Source organism: Oenanthe melanoleuca, chromosome 12 (genome assembly GCF_029582105.1).
Source record: "Oenanthe melanoleuca isolate GR-GAL-2019-014 chromosome 12, OMel1.0, whole genome shotgun sequence".
In the NCBI taxonomy this organism is placed as follows: domain Eukaryota; kingdom Metazoa; phylum Chordata; class Aves; order Passeriformes; family Muscicapidae; genus Oenanthe; species Oenanthe melanoleuca.
In genome coordinates, this window is record NC_079346.1 from 12,797,545 (window position 1) to 12,824,791 (window position 27,247).

Below are 27,247 nucleotides of genomic sequence, written 5' to 3' on the forward strand. Positions count from 1 at the left end.
TATTTTACAGACACTGTTGATACTCATCTAAAATAGAACAGCTCTGACAAACTTCAACATCTCTTTTCTGTCTGCAATGTTTAAGAAGATGCAAGCATTATAAAGAGAATTAAAACCAGCCTATAATCTGAATCCTGGCTTTTAGGATAACTGCAACATTTCTCAGTTTAAACCACACAAACTAAAATACAGTTTTTATTATGCTGCTAAAGAACTTCAAGAAATAAATGATCTCACCATTTCCTTTAGCAGATGACACAATTCTTCACAAAAAACCATTACCTCAAGAATAGACATAGTCCACAGAGCAGAATTGACATATTTGTGCAAGTACAATGCCCAATTTAACTGTCTTGCTTCTGCATGATAACTTCATTTTTAAAAACTAAGACCTTACAGCACATAAAATGTCAGGATGAGGTTTCGTTGTTTGGGGATTTTTAGTAAACAGAATCCATGACACATCAGCTTCTTATTATGATATTTACTTATAAAATTTTGCTCTCTTTTCTTAATAATGGCCATCAGCCAGACATTTCAGGAACAAGGAGTTTTATGCCAGAGGCAAATAATGATTACTTGTAGTCATCTAGTCACTTTTTATGGACACCTATTTTATCTTAAATTTTGGATCTTTCTATATCTACATACTACATAAAAGTTAACTTCTTTTTGACAAGGAAAAGGAATGATTTTTGTGTTACTGATTATCATGAGTTCCCAAAGACTAGTTCAGATAATCTATTTAAAATTGTAGATTATTCTCCATTTAGAATGTCCCTTACTTTTAAGGTGTTCTATTATGACTCATTTGTTTCTATTTCTGATTATATCATAAATATTAGCATGGTAAGGGCACTTTCAATATGCATTTTCATTGGGTATAAATTATCATTCCATCTAAAATTTTTCAAACTTTCAGAAAGCATTAGCCCCTCCATGATTCTGGACAACAAGTGACTGTACACAAGAAGCAGTAATCCTTCCTCTGGCAATCCATATATATCCTGAGGATAATATTTAATTACCATTATCTTCACAAAAAACATCTCTTCATTTTTTCAATTTAAACACTGCAGGATAAGTTTCTTCATGGCAAATTAAATTGATAAATGACTGAAAAAGAAGTCCTAACTACTCTGAGTGTCATATAAAAGAATTCAAGTAAAAATATCAGCGACAAATTTGTAGAAATCATTATGGTCATTTTGACCAAAAAAAAAAAAAAATTTAGTGAAACAGGACCTACCAGCCTATTTTTCTCTCTAAGAGGAGAAGTAATAAGGCAAAATAAAACCTTATTTAAACTTTTTTTTTCCCCCCCAAGATGAAATCACACTTGAGGCAGGAATCTAGCTGTGAGTTGTTTCTCTTTATCCTGAAATCAAAAACGTCTGTTTGATCTCATACCCCATCTCTCATCATACTAAAGGAGTGCCTAAAAAGATAAGTAATTAATATGAGTTACATCATAGCTTGAAAGGCCTACGAAGTGTCTGGACCCTCCTTTGTTCTTGAGATAAGCAGTAATAAAGCACCAGGTTTGTGGAGCAGCAATGGCATCCCCCTCCAAAGTACGTCAGACTCCTCAGAAAAAAATCACTTTAATAACATCCAGACAGGGCTGCACACGAGACACTCAGTTTGCACTGTGAATGTTCAACATTGCCAACATTGCCACGTTCCTAAGCTGCAGACTTGGTTAAAGTCCTGCAGAAAGGTGTCTAACTTGGTTAAAGACCTGCAGAAATGTTTCTAACTTGGTTAAAGACCTGCAGAAAGGTTTCTAACCTGGTTAAAGATCTGCAGAAATGTTTCTAACTTGGTTAAAGATCTGCAGAAGATTTCTAACTTGGTTAAAGACCTGCAGAAAGATTTCTAACTTAATTAAAGATCTGCAGAAAGGTTTCTAACCTGGTTAAAGACCTGCAGAAAGGTTTCTAACCTGGTTAAAGACCTGCAGAAATGTTTCTAACTTGGTTAAAGATCTGCAGAAAGGTTTCTAACCTGGTTAAAGATCTGCAGAAAGGTTTCTAACTTGGTTAAAGATCTGCAGAAAGGTCTCTAACCTGGTTAAAGACCTGCAGAAAGGTTTCTAACCTGGTTAAAGACCTGCAGAAAGGTTTCTAACTTGATTAAAGACCTGCAGAAGGGTTTCTAACTTGGTTAAAGATCTGCAGAAGGGTTTCTATCTTGGTTAAAGACCTGCAGAAAGGTCTCTAACCTGGTTAAAGACCTGCAGAAGGGTTTCTAACTTGGTTAAAGACCTGCAGAAGGGTTTCTAACCTGGTTAAAGACCTGCAGAAAGGTCTCTAACCTGGTTAAAGACCTGCAGAAGGGTTTCTAACCTGGTTAAAGATCTGCAGAAAGGTTTCTAACTTGGTTAAAGATCTGCAGAAAGGTTTCTAACCTGGTTAAAGACCTGCAGAAATGTTTCTAACCCTGTGCATGGCACACAGGAAGGGAAAGGTGATTTGCCACCACTGCAGTGCCACGACACAGCCACCCATTCCCTTGCAGCCTGTTATCACAGCACTCTTTAATTTCTTTGGATCATTCTCATGCCATGTCATCATCTTCCTTTGTTAAAGGAGAGTAATGAAAGTCTCCTCCAGAATCTAAATGTTTGGGGGATTTTACATGTACCCAAAGCTCGAACATTTATTTCATGTGTACAGCAGTTGAAGCCAATAGATTGTGGATCACTAAATAGGTTTCTAGTTAAAAAAAAAAAAAATTAAAAAGCAGAACAATTAAATGTAAATATTTATTTCATAGATCTCTAATATAAAGGAGTGGATTGAAATTAAGAGCTTTAGTGACCAAGTGACCAGTTCTCATCAGGAATGACCAAATACTTCCTTAAATATTTAAGAAAGCCAGGTATTAATAAATGTACTATAAATAATGATCCTGTAAAAGTATGCATGAAAGTCCCACATAATTAAGGAGCTATTAGCTATTAACTGATTATTATTGCCTGCAAATTTAGTATTCTATTAAAAAATCAAATCTAAATCCAGCTAATTTTAAGGTGTTGCTCTCTGGATTCAATTATAATTTTAAGTACTGTATATAGATCCAGAGACCTGCCAGACTGTGAAATTTTTCCTATAAAGCAGATGTAAAAGTAAGTATAAACACTTAAAGTCATGGAACTATTTATATTTTAATTTTAACAGTTCCATTCAGACACAGGCAGCATTGGCTGTTAGATCTTTGTACACCATAATCATTTAGCAGTTGGAATAAAGATGTTATTGAAGTTATGCTTTATATTCACCCTACTTGAAGTCTTAGCAGTGATAGAAACCATCTTAAATCTTTGCCTTGTTCTAATGGTTCATGAGCATAAAGAAAATATTACTGTGCCATACAAAATTAATTCTACCCAGAGCCTTCAGAATAATAGGAGACAGACAGATGAAGTTCTATTCCCTGTTACTTGCCCAGAAAAAGAAAGGCTGCAGAATAACTAACAAGGTAACTGGATACAGAGGTATTTTTATCCCAGATTCTCTAGCTGGATTTGATTCTAGAAAATGAGGAAACTTTAGGTGGGATTTTGGTTTCCATTTGACTTGACTTAGTGAGGAATTAGTGCTTCTGGTTTTGCATGCATCTAGCACAGAGCTATTTCACATAATTATGAAAGCAAATGCTTTTCAGACTCAGACACACCCAAAGGGGAGGATAAAGTTCAGTTCAATGATTCTTTGGCTTTCTTTCCCAAATTTTACATATGGTACAGTAACATCAAGCAAAGACCTCTCAGGCCAAGGGAGCAGAGCACCTCTCTCTGTGTCATTAAAGGTCACAAAGTTGACATCTTCCTTGACCACCTGGGTGCTGCATTTACCCACACCAGATAAGAACACTAAAAGTACTGAAATACTGATTTCCCCCTGATCTCAATGGGATTTTAGACTCTGCTCTCAATCATGATTACAAAAGAAATTCTTTTGGGCTTCTCCAAAAATAGGTTTTGTAGAAATACAGAACTTGACAGCCACATAAAAACAATGGGGAAATGCAGGAGAGAAAAAGACCATTTTAGCCAGTGGAGAAGCAACATCATGAGACTTCATGGAGTTGCCAGTGAGTTAATAGGGTTTAAAATCGTTCCCTCACACATTCATGCAACAGAATTTACCACATTATTTTCCTTGCAGTATCACAACATTCTGAGATGACTCCTGCTATATTCAAAATGACAAAATATGTTAAATACTGTTTAAGTAGATGCTTTCTGTTCCAAGTTTACTAATTTTCAATTAGTGATTAAAATGGCTTTCAGCTGAGAACCTGAAAAAGCTTGAAGCTCTGTTAATATCTCTAATCTCATCATAATTTCATTTTTTTACGTGCTAAGGCATTTCAGCAACATTTACAAGACTACTCTTAATGGAATTTTCTGTTAGTTATTGTTGGAATTTTCAACTAGAAAGGAAGCAGGACAGTTTCATTTAAGGGAAGACCATTACTGGTACTATCTTCTGGGAGCAGACCTGAAGCATTATCTTTCCACATAGTCACATCTACCTGTCTGCCTGCCTCCCCTACCCAAGGCTTCTCAACCTTTTAAATTAGAATAAGGGACCTAGAGAAATGCCTAAGTGCAGTCTTTTGCTTGGTACCTAAAAATGCATTTGGATCTCATATTAAGAGCATGGTACCAGAAAAAATTCTGGTACAAATCACATCCAAAAAATATTCTGAGACTGAATAGGACATCTTAAAAAAATAAAATAATATTATAGCTCTCATTGTAAACAAACACTTCTTTGGTACTATTCTTTCAATACTTATTTCTGCTACATGATGAAAAGCTGAGCCTTTATATGAGATGTGTAGATTTATTTACTCTTGTGGATTAATTATTCCCTTTTTGGTACTTCATGTGGCAGAGTGGCCTTGAATGAATCACAGAAATTTGAAAGTACTGAATGTATGTTTCATGAATGAGAAAAATTATGTTATATAGCACAAACTCATTTCTAATGCGTGAGAATCAGCTCCTTAAGATTGCACTTATGGCCTCATAAAAAAAGGAAATAGATGTTAACAACTAGTCACATAAATAAAATATAGTGTTTTATAAAAATAGCATCTACTAGATTTACATTTAAAGTAGCAGAAGATACTAAGTAAACATGGGGAAATATTTTCAGCTTTTTTTTCTTTTGCTGAGGGAGACAGAGACTCATAAAAAACCCAATAAAATGAAAGCATTCCTTCTTTCAAGGAAACAGTCCAGAAGATAATTTTTAATAGTCTTTTGATGGTCATAATTTCCCAGTTCACACAAAATATCAGGCCGATTTCCTTCAAAAAACTCAATTGCTTAATTTAAGCTACTTTGGGCATTTAACTGGAGCCATTTTATTCCCTTTTCTAATCATTGTAACATGAATTTATTTTAATGCATTATCAGAAGGAAGTGGATTTTTAATCAGTTGTTAGGCAGAGTATATCTCCAATAAAATGTAATAAAGTTCTCTTTTCCCTGTTCATATATGTATATATATATATAAAGAATATCTTTTGTGAAGACGTAAATGGTTTGGAAAAAGGAAGAAAATATTAATTGTTATTTATATCCTGGAAGTTTGTATTCACTCTCCATCTTTAGAGATTCTCACTGATAAACTTCTAAAGTCTTCACAGTTGTATAAAGATTTTTTTCCTTTCTATAAGAGGACAATATGATTATGTTGCAACTAATTATAAACTATTTATTATCTAACATTAGATCAACTATAACTGAAATTGGTACTTTGCTGACCAAGAAATTGAAGTAAACAGAAACTTCACAATTTACCTAAATTAGAGTTATTGCCTTTTCCACCACTGTCCATCCCAGAATCAAAATGCAGGAAAAATATAAATTAAAAGAAAGATGGCAGGCTAATACATAGATAACAGGGGGAAAAATGTACATGGAAAAAAAGCCATCAAGCAATTCAAAGGTGTGATTTTCAAATATAAAAACCAGCTTTGGAGAGAATAAAGAGGGTGCAAGGCAAAGGCAGTGAGTTTCAAGTGCATGGCATGCATAATTTCTAGGCACACTGACAGTGCAAATATGTAGGATATTGCATTTTCAATAAGCCTTCCTTTTGAGAATAACAAACCCAAAGGAGACATTAAAGCTCTAATGCACTGAAGTGTACATATGGAAATCTTTTACAATTTTCATACTGAAACATTTCAGGCTGAAAAGAGGAGAAACCGATTTTTTTCCCATACGTGTTTCTTACAATACAATTTTCAAGGCTGTATTAATACATGAAATATTTTTAGAAGAGTTGAGTAGAATAAAGCTGCTCCCCAGACACCATGTCCTTGCTGAACAAGGCAGGACCCTTCACAGGAGGTTCTTGCAGCAGAATTCCCAATGGAAACCTCTCCTGCTGCTTTTTGCAACAGCTGTGCTGAGCATTGTTACCTCAGATAGAGCTGTGGATTAGCACTTGAAAGATACACAACACATGTTTTCCTGAAAATACTTAGCTGACTCTTTCAGAGAATTCTTCCCTTGCTGATTTCTGAGGATAAGAGTTTCCCCACAGTCTCCCCTTCTTAAGAGAGGAACTAACTCCAAAGAATAAGAAAATGCAGCACATCAGAAGCACACCCTTCTCAGAGGTTCTGTGAATCTCCTCCAACACCCCTTTTTGCTAAAGTAAAATGCTCTTATGGAAAATTTGTGGTCTTAAATTAGAGGGAATCCCACTGAGTAAGAGGGGAAGGACTGTCACAAAACTTTTAGCTTTATGCCTTCTTTCCAGTGGAATGATATTATGTTTGCATAAAACACAGCTAGAGAAGCCACTCAGAAAATAAACAGAATTCTACAAAAGAGAAACACAACTAAAAGCTGAAAATTAAAACAAGTACTTTTCTTCCCCAGACTACAGAACCCCATGCAGCACAGTCATATTAATCAACTTCTTGCTCAAACTGCACTTCAAAATGTGTGGTTATTGCTTCCATAGGCATGTAACATGGCAAAGAAGTATAAAACTTCCTACAATAGTCCCAAAACTTGCTTTAGCAGAAGATAAAATGTAGAACAAAACTATTTCACATAGAGACACAAGGCCCACTAGAGATTCCTCATCAGGTAAATTCAAAGCATTTCTGCCCTACTGTGAAATATCCATGTTATATAACAGGGGAATTTAACTCTGGGCAAATTTCTTTATATAGATCAATAGAGCCAGACACTTTTTAAAATAAAATCTTACCATCAACTCTATCCCCACTCTGCCAAATGAAGAAATTAAAAATACTGAATACTACATCTGCTCTTCCTTGTGTCATAGTTAGCCACTCACTGTCCACAGTACATACCCACCTTTAGCTTGAAAAACATGGAATTATTAATGTGTACTTTTGGAGAAAAAAGAAAATATTTTTCATTCTTAATGATGTGTCTCAGGGGAATGATAATATAATGCTCAAAAATATAACCTGGAGGGAAATAGTGCCTTTATATCTTATTAACCTAAGTTCATTACCACAGCAGAAGGCTCCCTTCTATCCTCAGGCAATATCATATAAGAATCTTTTTTTTTTTTTTTTTTAATTGTTATTAGTGATCCAAAATCATTTATAGATCATTAGAAAGATTGTTTCTGATTTTCAATAGACATACACTTTAGATTAGATATGAAGCTTTGAGTTTTCCACTCAGCAGAGCTGATAACATACTTACTTTTCTGTCTGGCCAATTGTATTTTGCAAATATTGTATCATATGTGTCCACAGCTCCATCAGTGATCAACATTATGGCTTGGCTGCAAATGCTCCCTTGTCCTGTGTGGTTGAACTGTGAAAGGACACAATCATTAGGAACAGCACATTTATATATGTCCTATATAGGATCACACTGGATAAACATGGGTTTTGTCAAATCTCTGGTATCCTTAGAAGAAGTAAAAAATATTCAGGTTGAAAACATTTTATCACAGATTTTATGTTCTTGGTGAATTGAAAAATAAGAAACATACATAAATATAGCACTAGCCAAAATTAAAATGGTATTCCCCTGGTTTTGATAGATGATAAGTATTGATGCTTCTATAGGGTTTGCTTTGATTTAAATATCATTTTAAAAGAACACATTGCACAAAAAGAAGTAATGAATGATGATTTTTCTGTGAAGTGCAAGAGGTACACAACTCATAGAGAGACAGATGACTGTTCATATGGCATTCATTCATATTCACTCTGCATTGCATTCCATGTGCTATTTTCCTTAAAATATTTATCTGGGAGAACCCAGCTCTTATTTATACATTCTGAGATTCTCCTATTACCCAAAATGAATGCATATGAGTAATTCAGGCTGCTGAAGTGCAGTGCTTGAGCACAGGTACTCAGACAGCAATCAGCAATCCTCTGGCATATGCAAAGGAAGTTTCATCATTATACAAATGGGATTTTCTCCTGTCAAAGAGCAAATACATTGGACTGAGTCACAATATGAGCTTTGATCTCTTCATTCTGGAGTTGGTGCTCTGACTTTGAATCCATGTGTCTCCATTAGCTTTAGCTGCACAATAGGTTCTCATTTGTCTGTGTATTACCTTATGTATTAGAGGAATTTTAGGGAAACATCCATCTTCTAGCAAAAACAAAAAAAAAAAAAAAAAAACCAAAACAAAAAAAACCCAAAACAAACAAACAAACAAAAAAAAAAAAAAAAAAACAAAAAAAACAAAAAAAAAAAAAAAAAAACAAAAAAAAAAAAGCCAAATTGCAAAATTATTTGATTTTTAATTGCTCTGTATGAACACTTAGAAAAAAATCTATGAAAATGTCAATAAATGGGATATTACAATTACTTGTAGTTTTCATGTCCATTATCACATGTGATAATGCACATTTGAGGTCAGGTCATTCTATCACCCCTCTCTTGATGCTGAGAAATCCAAGCAAGAATTACCTTGTCCCACCTCACCAGCCTTTCTGTGCCCCAGAACAGGGTGACCCCATTTCAGAAACAGTACCTATGTTGATAGGTAAATTATCTTGCAGGGACTCTGCCTGCTCCTGCAGTCATGAAAAGTATTCTGGTTAGATTTGCACTACCAACAACTCTGCCTTTTAAGCTTTCTGCAGTCTACTCACCCTTACATATTCACTGTTTTTCCAAACTCTAAAACCCCATTTTTCTAAAAAAGTTCTCCTAAAAATTTCATTTTTGTAGAAATGCCTACAGTAGAGAAGGGTGGGTGGTGGTTCCAGGAGTCTTCTGTGTTTTCTGCCTTTATATTTTTATATTTGAATAATCACACCCACATTCAACCACCATTTCTATCCCCTGCATCTCTTCTCAAAATCAGTTTTTCATCAAATAGAAACATCAGGAAACAGCAACAGAAACACTCTGCCTTAAAGGGCAGCTAATGTGGATTTACAGAGTTAACAGTATTGTGATCACTGCCTGGGTGAAAACTGTGTAATTTGCAAGGCAATCACTCCTTAAAATTCTCTTGTTGTGGTGGGTTTTCCAGTCTTAACCAGAACCAGAGTTATTAAAGTGGAATTCCTTCATGATCTTCCAGCCATTATTTTCTCATAAAGGTGAAGTTATTTTGTCTAGGGATATCATCCTCACATGGACAATATATTTTAAAAGGGGCAAGGTATCTTAAAAGAGAAATTAATGAAGGGGAAATGCCTTTGTACATTTATTTTGAAACACCACTCTGTATGCATCTGCATTATTCTACACAGTTATCTGAATATTTTGAAGAATGAGATTAAATTCAAATACTTTGATGAGTAATATCTTCTCATATTTGTCTAAAACTTTTAATTTTATTGAATAGCAAGAGTGATGAAAGTGTTTTCCATAATAATAACAATGACAAGGGGCTTATGATGAACTACAATTAACTCAGTGATTCATCAGTTAGCAGCAAAAATTTCAATGCATCCTGACATTTACAGCATTTGGTTGTGATTAACAGTCTTTGAAATGTCACAGAATTTTATTTAATTGGCTATGATTTTTTTTAAAGGTAATCACTGCAAAGAGCACATTTGTCACCAAAAGAGATAATTGCAGTTGTCACATGACATAGTAGGTGTCTAACTACTGTACCAAGCACTTCTGTATTCTTACCCTGTATAATGTACACTGCATAAATTGACAATTGGGAAGAATTTGGAAGTAGATTTTTAAACATGCTTTTCAAAGATATCAGTAGCAAACATCTTCAAGTCTTGACAACCATAGCAAATACTGAAAGGTAATTGCAAGGCAAAATTGACTGAGTTTAATTAGTGTAACCCCTGAACCATTTTAAAATCCAACCAGATCTGTATTTGTGTAACACAAAGCTTTCTCTATTTTTTTCCTTTCCTACACCACCACCCACTCCTTTCCCCTCCTCGCTCAACCACTTTTTTTTTTTTTTTTTTTTTTTTAATGAAGAAAAGACATCCTTAGTTAACCTATAATTCAAAGAATAGGCTTCTGGCACATAAAGGTCACATCCTAGACAAAGTGGAAAATGATTTGCTGTACTCTGCTGAGGGAGATTTGGTAGCTTTTCCTCTGGCCTGGGCTGCTGAATTGAATCTCCCAGAGACTTTGCAGAAATGCCTGTATAAAATGGAAGAGATTTTTATGCTGGCATTTCTGGAAGTTTATATGGAGTAAGGATTGAACCTATTATACTTTCTTTTAAAGTATAAATAGAAGCAATCAATACACCCCTTGAAGAGAGCTGAACATAAATGTCCATCATGATCTTTCAGATCTCTCATCAGGGGTACAAATCAGCACATGGGATTCCAGATCCCTTTATTCTCAGAACCATCAGATTATCTAATGAGGTTTTTATACCGTATTCATCATTATAACTTCAGTTACCTCATAGATTTTAAACCAAAGCAAACCAGATCTTATTTCGGGTCTTCTCCTTCACTCCCTGCAATGTGGTTTTTTTCAGTTTATACAGATTTGGAGGACTAGCATAGAACATCTCTTGCACTGAGGCACTCATACTGTTCTTCTGGTTCCCAAGTCTCCATTTGGTGCTCACAATTCTTAATAAAACCTCTACAAACAGACTGCAGTGCCCCTTACTTCTTGCACCTTTTCCCACTGTCATTTTTGGCATGCACCACATGAAGGCATTAGTTCCACACTGTCTGACTGAACACATGAGCAGTGGGTGGAAGAAGATGCTCCTTTTTTCATTTTAGGATTTTATGCCTGGAAAAGAATCAATCAATATTGCCCTTCAAGATGAATACACAGGAATTAGAACCATTAATTAATCTAGGATCACACAGCATAAAGGCAGGCACACTTGTCAAGTCAAACTGTTTGGGAGAATATTTGGGTTTGAGCTCTCATTTCCAAGCTACATTCTTCAATCAAAAGACATTTTGCTACTTAGTTTAGAAGAGTTTTTTTCATGTTCCAGCAGACTAAGACACTTTAGTATTTTTTTTCTACAAAATACAAGATTATACTTCAGGCAGCATTTTAAACATTTTCACGAATATAAACTCAGTTGAAAAAAGGGAAAACAAGAAGGAGGTGAAAAAGAAAAAGGATCTAAAAAGTAGGAACTTACTTCATTGAGCATGTTGAAAGCTTCATTTAAAGCAATGTCCAGCATTCCAATTCCTTTTGCAAAAAGTTTGTCAAGGTGTTCCCTGAAATGCTGAAACATGAACAAGAAGATTTCATTTGTCAGAATGTTGTTACAATAGACCTGTTGATGATAATGGATTTCTGAATTCTTTAGATCTACTCCTTTAAATGAGCACATACACTAATTAACAAAATAATTCCCAGTTAATCCTTTTTGACTCTTTAAGTAACACTAAACTAAGGATGTGTTACTACAATAATAAGGCAAAGGCATCACATTTTGAATACATTTTTAGCTACTTAATCAAATAATTTTCTTTTGGTTTTTCATTTTTGTTTCTATTTAGAGATCTTCATATTGTCTTTTCACTTTGTATAATAATTTTATATAATTTCTAACTATTTTCCCTCTAGGTTTTTGGACTCTGATACTTAAAAACAATTATTTCTATAATTTAGGTTTGAGAGTACATAGCTCTAAAAGATGGTAGATTCTAATCATTAGGTCATTGAAGTATAAATGCAGTTTATCAGTGTCAATATTAACATTAGACTTTTTAAAACCTGTTTTCCATGAGAAGAAAAGACTATTAATTTGTAAGAATAAAATGAAGACCTATGTGGTGGGAAATAGCAGGGGAGGCAATGCTTGTGTGAAGTGCTATTTCAGTGTTCACAACTGGCTAAAAAGTATAACAGAACTGCAAAACAGAAAAGGGTATTTCAACCCAACTAGCAGAGAAAAAATGACAGGGCAAGACAAATACCACTGAAATATCAGCTTAAAGAAAAAGAATACATGATTTCAGAAGGAGATAAAAACCACCTTAACTCTACTTTCAATAACTTTCAGAAACCAAACATCTCAAAAAGCTGGAGTCCCCAGCTCTTAATGAGCCAAATAAATGCTTCAACTTTACACCTTAAAGAACTCTTTTTAATAATAAACTGGTTTATCTCGGTCTCTTTTTGCTATCATTTTGTTTGACTGGGGTATCAGTCCAACTGCCTGCACACACATTCCCAGGCAACTGTATTCTTAATTTCCATGTGCAAATACCAGAATGTGCAATATCTAATTGTAGACTCACATACCTAATTGACATGCATAAGCTTGGTAATTCTGAATGCAAATTAGGCAGACAATTATGACAATCAGACATTGATGTCTGATTACAAAATTATAGGGTCAGAGCTGCACAGAAGTTGTGTGAGGAAGCACAGAATGTTCAGCTGGGGAGGTGTCTGTGATCATCCAGAACTGGCTGAACAACATGAGCTGAAGAGAATGAGGATACAAATCCACATGTGCAGGTAAGTCAGGATGAGGTCTTCCAGAACTCAAATGAGAAGAAACCCAGGGTGGTTTTTAATATCCTTCATATTCTATGTGTCATGGGACAGTTAAACAGAACATTAAAATCACAAAACTGCTGCATACAGCTTTGGCAAAACTGAAAAAGAGGAAAAATTCATAACCAGTTATCATGATTGAACTTGGAATTTCTCTTATAATGAGGTTTGTTGAAAGCATTTTTTTATACACCCTGGTGTATTCCCCTTTTCTAGCCCCAGTTAAATGAACAACTGCAGGGATTTGGGATCATACTTGGTTAGATGATCACATTAAGTTTTCATTCTTCAGGGATTAGGTAAAATTGACTCTCAAAACATGATAGCAACTTGCATTTTTGTTACCTCTTTTCTTAGTTTCCTACTATTGATTTACTAGGATTTAAGAGTTAATGAATTCAAATAATTCAAGTGAAGCAATTTATTTCAGCAAATCTGTGCTTGGGAGTTGACACATATTCAGAGCACTTTACATGATTCAGAGCACAGGCAAAGTTAGGTGGAGGGGACAATCTGAATATAGGCAAGAATTTGATTTTCCTTTCCCAATTCCAGGTCATTGCAGGCAATTTAAAAACTCTTCTGGGATGAAGGCCAGAAATGGAATTTCTCCTTCATGGCAGAAGCTGTCAAACTTGTAGCCAAAATGAGACACTGATTTATCTAGCCCATAGAAAACCTGAAAAATAATTTGCTATCTATAATTTGCTTATCTTACAGGCTGTTCCAATGGCCTCACAAGGTTTGGTGAGATTAGGCAAGCTGACTCGTGTCTATGACCATAAGACTACAAACTTTTATTTTCTGGAAGCAAATGGAAAGTAGTCACCCTCCAAGCAAACAAGAGTCCAGTGTCTGTACAACCATCGGGGAAATTCTTTGGCCCCCATCAAAATAATATAAGAATACTCCATAACCTTAAAAATGTTATCCTTTCCAAACAAGAATAAAAGGAAAAGAACAAACTTCAGCCATCTTCATTTGACATCTGAGGAAACAAACATCTGAAAGCAGGTAATGACACATCAACTCAGAGAACCAAGTCCCAATTCTCCAGTTCCAGGTAAGAGCTGTGACAACCAGCCCATTTCAGACACACACAAAAAGCACAGAAGTTGCCAGCTGAGGCAATCCCAAATGCCCAGCATTCATGTGCACTGTAGCAAACATCTGCAGAACTACACCAATGGTTTTTTCCCAGTATCACGACAAAGCTTGTCACAACAGTGAGCTTGGCACACAGATTGCAAGACCTCACAGGTTGATTTAATTCATTTTAACATGAGAACACTGTTTAAAGCTTCACATACAGAGATACATCACTGAGTAAGTTGAGTTTGCTATGGTTTATAGCAGATCCCTCTCCTGGAAGTCCTGGAAACCTGTTTCCCTTTATATTATCTCTCTCTGGCACTGACAAAATGGAAGGAAACCAATAGCAAGTTTACTCTCATAAACTGACTTAATCAAGTCCCCATCTCTACTGTTCCCACTTATCAAGGAAAAAAGAATGCATTTTTAAAATTATTTTTATTTACTTTAGGACTTCAGAATTAGTCAACTGAGTTTAATTTTTATCACAACCACCAAAGTTTTTATTTCATTCTTGTTAAGCCAGTAAGGTGCACAGGAGTCCCAGTACCTTGCACAAATATTTTATTAGATTCTACTGATGTTTACCAAAAACAAGGTACCACATATGATGAGTAGGAATATCCAAATTGGACTGGGTACAGGACCATGGATTCCAGCCAATGAATAAAGCATTTCACTGATTCCAAAAGGAACAGTTCACAACTAATATATGCTCAGAGGCTATACAGTTACATGGAAAAGCATGGTATTTGCTGTAAACTGTCTGACAAGGCTGAGCTTCCTACAGAAAAGCATCATTAATGGGTTCAGCATTCCTCCAGGTCTCCTTGTCAGCTTTACTGCAAGTCTTTGCTACTTCTAGAATTGCTTCCCATGCCTATCCACACATGCTCTAACTCCAAATGGTCCTGGGACATACTTGGCAAGGATTTATCAGATTTGTGAAGATGGACTACATCAGCACATAAACAGGAAAGAAAAAAAACAATCAGAAGGCCTGTGTGAGGTGGAAGAAGGATGTTTTCACATGTCACAGGGAGGTTTACCCACATGTACTGACTGATAAATGTGCATCACAGGTGTAAAATGCATTTAGGCATCACCCCACTCCAAATCCTTTGCCAGGGCAGTTACAGGTTACCTTATGTAGTGGTTACCCAACCCCTTCTGTTTCCTAACACATTGTGTTGGAAAAGAAGAGGGTGTTTTGGAAAAAATAATCATGGAAACAATGCTGAATGAAGAGCTCAAGATTCAATATACTCAGAATAAAATCAAATTCTTCTTAAGTAAATTAGTTACTGCAATAGAAAACATCAGACCAAATTTCAGTGGTCAGGGGGATTCTGAGAGTTTTGAAGGTCTATAACAGCTTGGAAGTTTTAAACTAAGAGTAGATTTCAGTGAGACTTTACTATTTTGGGGTTTTTAACAGCTAAGCAATGCAGTTGATTTTTTCTTTTGAGATCTGACAGAGATGGATAGATAAATATGCAAAAGTAATTTGCTTAAATAAAATTCAATATGCAAAATTTGTATTTACCAACCACTTATTGGCAATTTCACTCAGCTTCTTTGCTGAATCAGTCTTCTGGTTATTTAATTTCTGGTAATTGCATAGAAAAATAGCTTTTTGGAAGTTACACATTACATCTGTCTATTTTTGTCATTCGAATTTACACTGGGGTAAGTTCTTGATTTAGTTTGGAGTTACTGTGCCTATCTGTGCATCTAGAAGATGATATATTTCATCTGGAAACATTTACAGAGAAATGTCCTCAACCCATATATAGTACATTAAAAAAACATATAAAAGAGGAATGTATATTGTAATATTGTTACTTTCAATCTGAAGTTACATTAAATCAGATTGTCATCCGATTCCTTTGGGGTAGGTAAATTGTAACATGGAGTTCCTCAAAGATGAAAACCTCTTGGCCCAAGAAAACTAGTATTAAAATAGGCAGTTCCACATGTTTGTAATTTGTGGAGAAAGTGCAGACGGTGACAGAATAGTGTCTGAACTATTTCCCACTCTTTTTTAAATTTGTGTATAGCAAATTGATACACTTCAAGGTAGCAGCTGTTTAACACTAAAGCCAAATTATAAAATAGTCTGGTAAAATTCAAATATACCTTGCATATTTTATATTACTAAACCACATTTAGGATCACAGATTAATTTCAACCTCAGTTATGCCACCCAATGTAATTACAGATTTAATTTCTGTGATAAACGAAACTTACAGCGAGTTCTGCAAATTAGGAATAGCTTACAATATCCACATATCTAAACTGAATTTCACTGTAGGTACATGCCAACACAAAAATTTCTTATAATTGCTAGGCTGTGAAAACTTTTAGATGTAAGTGGAGACACAGTGACACCTGCCATATCACCTGATATTATAATTATTCCAAAAACAAATTACTGCACTCTCCTATTGTATAATGAAAGTTGAAACACTCTGCCTTAGAAGAATTCTAGTACTGGGATGCCTACGTGTATCTTAGGAAAACTGGTGGCACATATATTAACATTACTCACATCAATGTCATATTTGAAGTTGTAACTTTGTCTTTTACAAATACATCAAGCAAACTCCATTCAGAAAGGTTTCAAAAAGAAGAATGCTTTCTGAAGTGCACCTGACAGAAATTCAAGGTTCAATTATATTCTCACTGCTCTCAAAGCTACACACAACAAGCACTTCAAGAACCAGCAGTTTTGAAGAAAAGTAATAGAACAACTTGCTCAAGACCTGGGGAAGTTTCTAAACAGATTATACAAATTATACTAGCACCTCCTCCTTGTAGGTTGTTCCTAGCAGTAAAAAAAAAACAACTAAAACCCTAAAGTTAAATGAAAATTTACAACTCAAGTCTGCATTAATTGGCTGTTCTTTAAGTTGGCAGGGAAGAAATCTAGATCTTAGAAACATTACTTCTTTCAAATTATCTTCACACTTTCTTAAAGAAAAGCAAGTTACATTCTGGAGATCCAGGGCTGAAAATGTCTTTTCTCCAACCTTTGTTCCTTCCCCATCACAAAAATGCATGGATGTGTTAAATGTTACAATGCTTAATGATACTAAATGTCTTTGATGTCCCTCAAAAATCTACTGTAATACACCAGACATTTATTAAAGCTTTAACAATGGAGTGGTCTTGAACAAGTAACCCCTAACTTGTTATTGGTTTGGCTTGATCAAAAAACATTTGTGCTTTTGCTACACCAGTCACTATGAAATCTGTACCAGTCTTCAAAATATTCATTAAGACTGAACATTGTAAAGGTAAAAGTACTCATGCTGTATTTTCTTTTCTGTCTTACTGCTCTCTTAACTTAAAAAGCAATGCAGCATCAAGAATCTTTAGCTAACTTGAGCTCCATCATCATATAAATTAAGAATATAGCTGTGAGAAGAGGTTTCAGGTCTGATATTCCAGTTGAATCTTAACTCATAATTTAAGTAAAGATGCAAATGGAATAAAGACTGCATATTCTGGAGGAAAATAAAGCTTCATCAATAATAGCTGGGATGCTATTCAAAGAGAAATGCAGCTTCCTTCCTCTGTGTGCACTTTGTACAGATTTGCTCTAATGTCAGCTATATGTTCTTACCTGAAAGAGAAAAATGAAAGGAGGGATGGAACTCAAATTGGCTTTGTATTGTCTTTCCTGGTGCTTGCATCAGGAAATTAAGATACATTACTGAAGAGTGTCACCACAGAGTGGATATTAGAGAGCTACAATGCTTTAAATGCTTTTTCATACTTTAATGAGAGTGGATTTTCTTTTTTTAGGTAAGTAGTTCCCTTGCTACTCAGGTCCAGAAAATAATCCTAAGTGTTCTAGAGCCAATGTGTGGAATTAACACTGTGTTTACAATACTGTCTCTGCCCCAAAGAGAGAAGAGGTGGGGAGGGGATAAAGAGTGACAGTGTTTCAATGAGAAAATGTATAAACCAGACAGCTTTTTTTTACTTTTTCTTCTCTAAGAGTAATTGAATTTTCTGAAAGTCTGGCTCTGTGGAAGCCTGTTGCATTCCCTGAACATTATGGATAAGAGTTCCTGCAACCCATCCCTGAATGGGAAGGAACATGTTTATTTGCTGCTCATAATCCCGCTGAATATTCACCACTAAGAAACTCTCACTTCCCAGGCTGCTACAAGCCCTGAGGCTGAAGCTGTTTCCTGTAGCCTACAAAAATCCCTTCCATTCCCTGAAGATGCTCCCAGGTCTGGTTTTACCTGGGCTGTGCCTGGGAACAGAAGAGGCTCTGGCTGCAGCTCCAGTGCCTACAGGAGGATGCTGCAGGTGCCAAACTCAGGATCCACTCGTGCCTGAACCTTGCAGAGCCAAGGCTGTGGCTGGGCAAGAGCTTGGCATGAGCAGGGCTGGCTGTGCTGGCACCAAGAGCCCTCTCAGCAGAGCAAACATCACACTGGGCTCTCCCCGGGAAGGAGGACTTGCCCAGCTGCCCCAGGTTAGTACAATTTAATCCTATTTATTCTGAGAGGTTTGGTTTGCCCTTTAGCTCTCTGCAAATGAAGTGCAAGTGATAAGGACAGCTATTTATTCTTCCAGGTTCTGTTTCTTTGTCCTGTTAAAGCTGAGAGATTAAACACGATTCAAAGAACCCCATTCAACATGTTTAAGTGACATCCTCAGAGTGGGAAGATTCCATTTGAAAACATCTCAGCCTGGCAGCAAAGTAGCTCTTCAATAAATAATTTCAAGACAAATGTAGACTGGGGTACTAATCCTGTGAGTGCAACTTTTATTTGGAGTTGTTGAGACAGCTACTCTTCTCATGAGATTCAAAGCTCCAAACATCTCAGAGTAATTTCTTATCTGTGCTCCTGAGAACTGTCTCTATTTGGTACAAGGGATGTCAGATGAACCTTGCAAGATGCAGCTAGCAAGAACTGGGGTGTGCATCTGTGAATGTCACAGGGGGGATTTTTTTTTCCTTAAGGGTAATTTAATGGGAATTTTTTAAATTGAAACTCGTGTATTATGGCAAAATAAAAAATAAAATTAAAAAGAGAGAGAGACAGAGAGAAATATATTGCCAAAATGGTAGAAATTCAAGTTTGTTCAGCATAAGCTAATAGTTGGGTTCCATGCATGTTTCCAGCCACAGTGCTGCATTAAGTGATATGTGTTTAAGAAAGGTCAGGACTATGAATAGCAGCATAAAAGAGTAGAATATTGAACTGTTAAAAATTCAGTCCCTGCAATCATCAGCATTAGATCTCCTCTTTCCACATAAAATAAAATTACAGCAATATGAAATACCATTATAGCAAATTTTAATTGTTTCTATTTAAAGTTATTATCTGAGAATAGCTAAAGAAAAATTGTTCTAAGTTTTTTTAAATACTTGTCTTTCTTTTGATGCTAGTAAAGCTTATACTGTTAGCAACAGATGTGAGCATCCTTGCACCCATTTAATTGAGGAGAACATTTGACACAAAAATGAAGGATAGAAAGTTCTGAACCAAATATATAGCTATGTTTTCAGACCTAGGTTTGCATTAAAAAAAAATCAAGCACATGTAGACATGTGCAAACTGAAACAATAGGTTGTATCAAAACATTGCCTGTCAATCTCCTGCTCTGCTTTGCCAGTACAGAAACATGGTCACATGCTGATAATGACTGCTTGGAAAAGCTACAGAACATAGTGCTTGCTCTGATGTTTTTCTTGGGTTTTTTATCATTTCATAAACAAAAGAAAAGAAATAGTTGTTATTATTACCAGTGAACTTGCAAAGGAGTATTTATCTTGTAAGTCTGGTTGAGAAAGTGTAATTTTATCAACTTTTTTTCTGATATTACAATGGACTAATAGCAATTACACCAAAATAAAGACAAAACTACAGGAGTAGCCTGGTGTATCTGTGAGACTCACAGAAATAAAAGTTACAACCCAAACAGTTGAATACTTCTGATGGGTTCCAAAACACAGCTCAATACTCTGATAGCTCTGGACCAGTTTTGGAATGTGCACATGGAACATTTTAGGACATCTTTTTTCTCTGGGCCTGACCAAAGAGCTGTGAATTCACGAGAAACTTTCCTAGTTAATTCAGTGAGTTTTTGATGAGGCCCCCAGGTAAATTTGCTGTGTCAGTGCAGTCAAATCACACAGTATCACATCTTACAACAGTATCAGATATTTCAGAAAGCTGCTCTTAACTGGGTTCAGGAGCATGATAACTGAATTACTTCAGTAGGATTAAGTGGCTGTCCACCTCCTTGGACAATCTTTACTTTGTACTCTGAGCTGTAGTGGGGATAATGAAACTTTTGTGCCTTCTAGTGTTTAGGAAAATAAATTTTTAACTTCATTACAGTGTCTAGAAAAATGATATGAGAACATATAAATCACATATAAAAGAAATGAAGATTGGCAAAAGCATGGTATATACAAATGCATCAAATTGTTGCATGCTACCTCAGGTTTTTTTCTCCAGTTCTGGCCTTTCAAGGACAGAATATGAACTACCTCACTAATATAACCAACTAGAAAAAGGTCATATTTAATTATTTCCCCAAACCTTGTATATATTATTCAGTTTATAAACAAAGGACAAAGTTATTCCATAAATAATTAAATAAATAAACAAATAATTCCACTGACCAGAAATTATATCAACATTTGCTCTGAAAAACAAAATCTGAACTTTTACTCATTTATTTTGAAAAACAGAGCACTGTTCATAAAATCTGAGCATCATCTGGGAGGCATAAAAATTTTTTGATCAATTGAATTAAACTAAATCTGACATTAAGTAACATATGGGTGTGGGGTAATCTGCATTTTGATCAGTTGCAGAATGATGGAAAGGTTAACTGTAGGATTAATTCCAGACAGGACATCTCAGCAATACATTTGAATGTTTAAGTCTGCATCTAGAACTTGCACAGATTTCATGTGGCTCATCTGATGCACCCACAATAAGGTGATCATTTAGAAAGCTGCATCACAATTCACAAAAAAGAGACTTCAACATTAAATTATTATAGACAATTCATGCCCACATAGCAACCAAATGATATTTAGATACCTACAGTGGTAAATATCAAATATATAAAAGAAGAAGCTCCTGAAGAATAATTGCAAAAAACTCTTGGGAGTAATGCAGTGGAGTAAAGATCAGCATAGCGACATCAAAAATCATTTTGTCTTGGTAAACATAAAGAGACCCAGCACTGACACACTGGAAATGTTTTCAGAGCTGTGTTCTCTACTTCCTGTAACAGACCAATGACAGCAGGAGCACAAATAAACTTCCACATTGAGTGTTGAGCAGAATTCAGTGTTGAGCTGAAACCCTTCTGTTTACTTTCTTTTAGTGAAAATAGAAATTAGTTAAAGTCTGATGACTGCTGCCCTCCCCAGCCATAGGCAAGACTCAGGACAGATGGACAAACCACTTTAACAAGAGAGAAAGCCTTAGCAAGGAAGAAGCTCTGTAATAACAGATGTGACTCATTTTAACAGTCCTTTCCCTCTACTAGAATCACAGGGCTTCTCAACCATCTTATTTCATCATTTCACATCCCATAAACAATCTTACCTCAGCTCCTAAAGTGTGCCTGCACAGAACCACTGCAGAAAACTGTCAGGCAATAAACTAAATTTCAATATACAGATTCATGCTGCAATCTTTCTTCAAATAAAATTTGCACTGTAGTCACCATAAAAAATATTCTAGCAGGATGTAATTAATCTGAACATTTTCACAGAGCATTCTTGAATGGGTACATTATTACATTGACAGGCCTGTTTGGAATGTTAAATTCTTTTATTCTTATAGTACTACATTTGTTTGGAGACTTTGCTTCAACTTTAGTGTTACTTTGAGTTTAGAATGCAATCTCTTCCTCAGTAATTTTTGTTAACAGAATGATAGTTCAATTTAAAGTGGTTGAAATATTTTACTTAAAATAATTACCCAACTTTATTAACAGTGTATTTTCAATGACTCCTGCAATTTCCCATTAAGTTTATTCAACCAAATTGACTAGGAGATTATTTCTTTCTTTCTTTGAGTCACATAGAGCTCCTTTAAAATGACATGAGTAGAATAATTAATAAATTTTAATAATGGAATGCATTGTACTAGGAAAAGATCATTATAGCACATTGTTACCCACTGCATCCCAGCTCTCCACTGTTTTGTTACTTTCATTCCTTACCTCTTTGTTGGCTCTGTCTGCTTGAACTAATGTTCCATTCAGACATGGCTCTACATAGTGGAGTTCTTCATTATACTACAGAGAGAAATACAAAGTATGATGAAAAATTTAATTAAAAGCTTGGAAGATACAAGTCAATTTAATGGCTTAGAACTACAGTGAATGAAATAGGCACAGAAAGCAAGAACAAAAGGATTTTGTTCATTTTTGAAAACTGGTTGTGGTATATTTCTTTTCCTTTTACATGATTCTTAATTTTTCAGAGGTTTATACTTCTAAAGGAGCATTGAATGGGTGCCAAAACTCAGGTGGACTTAAGGGTGCTGTATACCACTAGCTGGCAAAAATATCCCTCAAACTGAAATCTGGATAATATTAAGAGATCATGTTTGATACCTTCCAAACTGAGCTAGCAATTCTTTTCTACATATAAGAAAAGTCCTGAAAAATATTTGTGGCACTGTCTAACATATTAAAAGGCTAATACTAGAACAACTACACAAAAAAAAAATCTGTAAATTGAATCAATTCTATAAATAAGTGACAATTCTCAAAATTTCAGTCAAGCAGAGTGGCTTATCATACACAGAGTAATGAATGTTACAGATCTTGAAGGAATTCTGGTTTTCTCACAAGGTGTAGGTAAGTTAGCCTAGTCCTACACTCAGAAGCATCCTAAGCATTACAAAAAAAATGAAATCTCATCTGCAATTGGTAGAACTTGAAACGGATGACTGATTGAAATTTGAACTAGTTTCAATAATTTAAACCTTTCAACACAGGTCAAGTTAATGAAGCAGCACCTTCAACAAATAGTTTTCTAGATAGAGCTTTAACTGAACTCCTTCTCCAGCTAATTTAATCTCCTTTAGTAGGTAACTTTATAAATTATTACAGATAAAACTGTAAGGACTTTGCATCTAGGCTTTGGGTTTCATCCTTTCATAAAGGATTAAGTGAATCAGAACATCCACAGTAAAAAACACAAAAACAACCAGGTAAAACATTTCACTAGGTAAATTCCTCCACCTCAGTGGGAATAAAGAATGACTTGTAACAAAAAGCTGGGCAGACAGGGCTCTCTGTCACTGTGATTCTCACTGCCTCTCCCTGCCTGTGGCTCCACATTTGCTCTGCTCCCTTCAGTTCAGCACCACTGCTCTCCACAGCACAGACCCTGCAACCTGATCCACTCTGGACCCCTGTCGTCACCATTCACTCCAGCAGTGCACTACTCACCACACTCATCAGCACATAATTACTCTTGCACAGGGAAGAGCATTTAATTTGAGCTGTTTGAAGGCACTGTGCCAGACTCAGTCCTCAGCTATAAGGGAATATAAACCCAGAGTAACTTGATGTTGCTGCATATTCAGATGATTTATACCACCATCAGCATAGCAATTGGTTATATAGAAACAAGTAAAAATACTTATAAAATATATAAACACAATTTCTGCAGCAGATTTGCATGCTTCCCCAATTGTTTTATTGCCATCAATGCCACTTCAATGCATGAGAGTGTGTGGACTTTTCTGTTGTTCCATAGGTAATACAAAGGACAAGGCAAAAGCTTCCAGAACAGTTTAGAGTCACTGAGAGTGTCCCATGTGCAGATCAGCCTCATAACAGTTTATTGATCTGATAAGTGATGTACTTTCCCCTGTAGTTTCTCTTCAGACCACTTTCCAATCTATCTCCTGAGAGTCATTGCAAAATAATAATGCCAAATCTACACAACATCTCTTCTAGTCCAAAGTCAAGACCATATTCCATTCTATTTTAAAAAATAAAATATTGAAAATCTGTGACAGTCTCTGGTACACCATCCCCTACTCCCAAGCTTTTTTCTGGTCACATACAGGTTTTTCTCAGTATGTTCTTTAATCAAGATACTTTCCAGTTAAGCCTGTTCTGAGTTTTATCTCTGTAGCTGTCATTGAAAACTACAAGAGCACACATTTATATCATACCAGGCATAGTGTCTGCAACTGGCCAACATGCAATATATGCTAAAGGCTCAAACACCTGCATGTAAGTAAACCCAAGGTTTGCTAATGTTGTAATAACACCACTTTTTTTTTTTTTTTTTTTAAAGGTCTATAACCACCAGCAAATAAATGAAACAACTTCCTACTCTATCAGGCCTTGCATCTAAATAGGTGTAATTTCTGTAAGATTTAACTATTTTGAGTAACTCATGCCCATCAGGATTTCCTCAGGGACCACAGCTCAGAGACCTTCCCAGCAGTTTCCCCCTTCATGTCCCACAGTTGTGCAGGATAAAGGATGAACATCCCTTCACAGAGGATGTGCTTCAAGTCCCTTTGCAGCCACCCTCCTTTCATAGAAGCAATCTGCTTCAGAAAAGGGTAATTAAAAATTTTCATTCTCACACAGGGAACACAACTGCATAGAAAATGTAGATATTGATCCTTCTGAAATCCAGAAAAATTGTGTCACTATTTCCAGTTGTGTCATCTAATTCACCTTGAGATTACTACTACCAAAAAATATGTCAAACAATGTAGTGTACATGGCAGAAGTAGCTGAGTGGTGCCAACATGTGAAAAGGAATATTTTATGTGATGGTGTTCTAAGATAACATGCATAAATTGGAAGAGCTCTCTGTGTTGTGCATCTACTGTAAAGACATAAATGAATGCACAGTAAGAAAAATCTTTATATAAAAAGGTGTAGAAGACTTCTCATGGTTTGAATTCTTGCAAGGATGCATTTTAATGACCTATTTTAATTTTTATATCTCTACTAATTGGATAGACTTTCTAATAATTTTTTAAAATCTCAAATATAAGGAGATGGAAAAAAATAACTGGATAGAATTATATCAGGTTCTAATAAAGTTTCCAAAAGACCATCTGCCTAAGTGCACAAAAACTGGAATTCAGATGTAACATGTGAAAGCATTCAAGCACTGTTTGCTCCTTAACTTGCATATCCACTTGGTAAGATCCTTAGTGCAACTTTCTAGTAAACCACCTAACTTGTGCTTCATAGCATATATTTGATTTCTTTGCCCTTGTCACAGGGTGTTTACAGTTTATAAACACAGGGTACATGTATAGGGTGTTTATACAGATGTTGGTGATGGTTTCCTTTATCTTTAAAGTGCAAAAAGTGGAGAAATTCTCCCTCCACCTCCCCACTACCTCATCAGTAATTTGGACTTAGTCCTGCATTTCTTCTGGCATTTAAAATTTTGTATTTTAATAACTTCCTGATCTTATTGACAATTGCTGACTTCACCAGCAATGCCCACATAGATGTTTTGCTAATTCACCTCAGTGGAAGCCTGCATTTGGCTTTTCAAGAGTTCTTGCATTATGCTGTTCTCTCACCTTTCCTAGGGTTACTTGTCCCATTCCTCCACACCCTGACATGTGATGTGACATCTCTGCATGTGACAGCAGTGACAGCAGGAGCTGGGAGAGCTGATTCCTGCACAACAGCTGGGAATAGCCTGTGCTTTGCTGAGGGGAGGGAGGTAAAAATCAATTACCTTCCTTTCTAGCTCCTCTTCAAAAACCCCAGTTTACTCTTGTAATTTAAACATGTAATTACACTGATATTTATTATTTTATTTACATAGTTGCAGTTATCTGTCTTATTACTTCACATTATTTTGTCCCTCTTTTTATTTCTTTGCACAATAGGCATAAAAATGTAAGTGGGCTAAAATATGAACTAGGAGAAACCATACAGTTATTTAGAGAGCTGCTGGCCTACATTCTACAATAAGATACCATTCATATTCTGAAAATGAGATATATATGGTTTAAGCACACCTACACAAGTAGAATACATTTTCCTTAGCATTTTCCATATTTCTTCTTTGTCAAATTTAAGCTGCCTGGCACAAGGCCCACAGAAATAAATCCAATTCCCATTTTGTTGTGCAACAATGCACAGATAAAAGATTTCACATTATATTAAAGCACATTCAGATATCCAATTCAGCCCAGCCTAAGAAGCCAATCCAGAAAAGGGACCAAATGAATTGGTGTCTCCACAGTTTACTGTGCCAAACAAGTGGCACACAGGCACAGCCACTGCTTGGAGATCTCTTGGGCTGCTCTCCTTGTCAGCCTGCTCACACACCAGCTCTACAGAAATTAATTATTCAGGCAAGCTGAAAAGTAAATTTATCTATGCTCTATTCTGTAGGAGTAAGAAAAAAAAAAAAAAAAAGGTGACTATTTATACTGGAAAATTCTACATATTAATACTGGGAGCTCTACTACTGTGCTTGAATTAAAAAATACTTTTATTCTAATCAATTTTGCTAAAAGAGTGTGTCTAAAGCAGTAAAGTTAATTTAACATTCTTGGCTCAGTTAATATTTTGCTAATTCAATGTAGAGTTTGTATAAAAGCATTTTAAAAATTTCAGCATTTGACAAAATTAGTACTCATTTTATGATAATATTGTTAATTTAATGCTTGACTTGAAATTATACTTCAAAGTGAAATGGAAAAATATGCCTTTTCTCTTGTTGTTGCAGATATTCTAGTTCATGCATTACTGAACTGACCTTAAATTTTAACACAGGCAGCACAAAATCACTCTTGCATTTCAATAATTTTTTTGCAATTCAATTGTTTAGTCCATCAATTTCAGATGGATATTGCAACAACCTACCCATGAAAGCTAAAATGATCTTTAATGTTATCCTTTTATGTTTATTCTCTGGAAAGACCTGCAGTGAATTCTGCTTTCTGATATATATACATTTATTTATAGCTACATATATATATATATATATATAGTATATACATATATATATACACATATATGTATATATACATATATACATATAGTATATACATATACTCATATATACATATGAGTATTCATTCTGTTAATCACAGTGCATAATAAAGCCATCCTGACACTCACAGTTATTCAAGTTCAAAATTTTGCTTCATCTGATAAGCACAC

The 27,247-nt window shown here is 35.4% G+C and overlaps 1 protein-coding gene across 1 annotated transcript in view; it reads right to left on the reverse strand.

Moving 5' to 3' along the window:
* Positions 1-27,247, reverse strand: part of CACNA2D3 (calcium voltage-gated channel auxiliary subunit alpha2delta 3) — a 372,509-nt gene that overhangs the window by 174,893 nt on the left and 170,369 nt on the right. The window contains exons 9-11 of the mRNA XM_056501471.1: positions 22,289-22,363; positions 11,604-11,693; positions 7,721-7,834 (exon numbers count right to left, since the gene is read on the reverse strand). Coding sequence (XP_056357446.1) covers positions 7,721-7,834; positions 11,604-11,693; positions 22,289-22,363 — 279 coding nt within the window. The remainder of the gene's footprint in view (positions 1-7,720; positions 7,835-11,603; positions 11,694-22,288; positions 22,364-27,247) is intronic.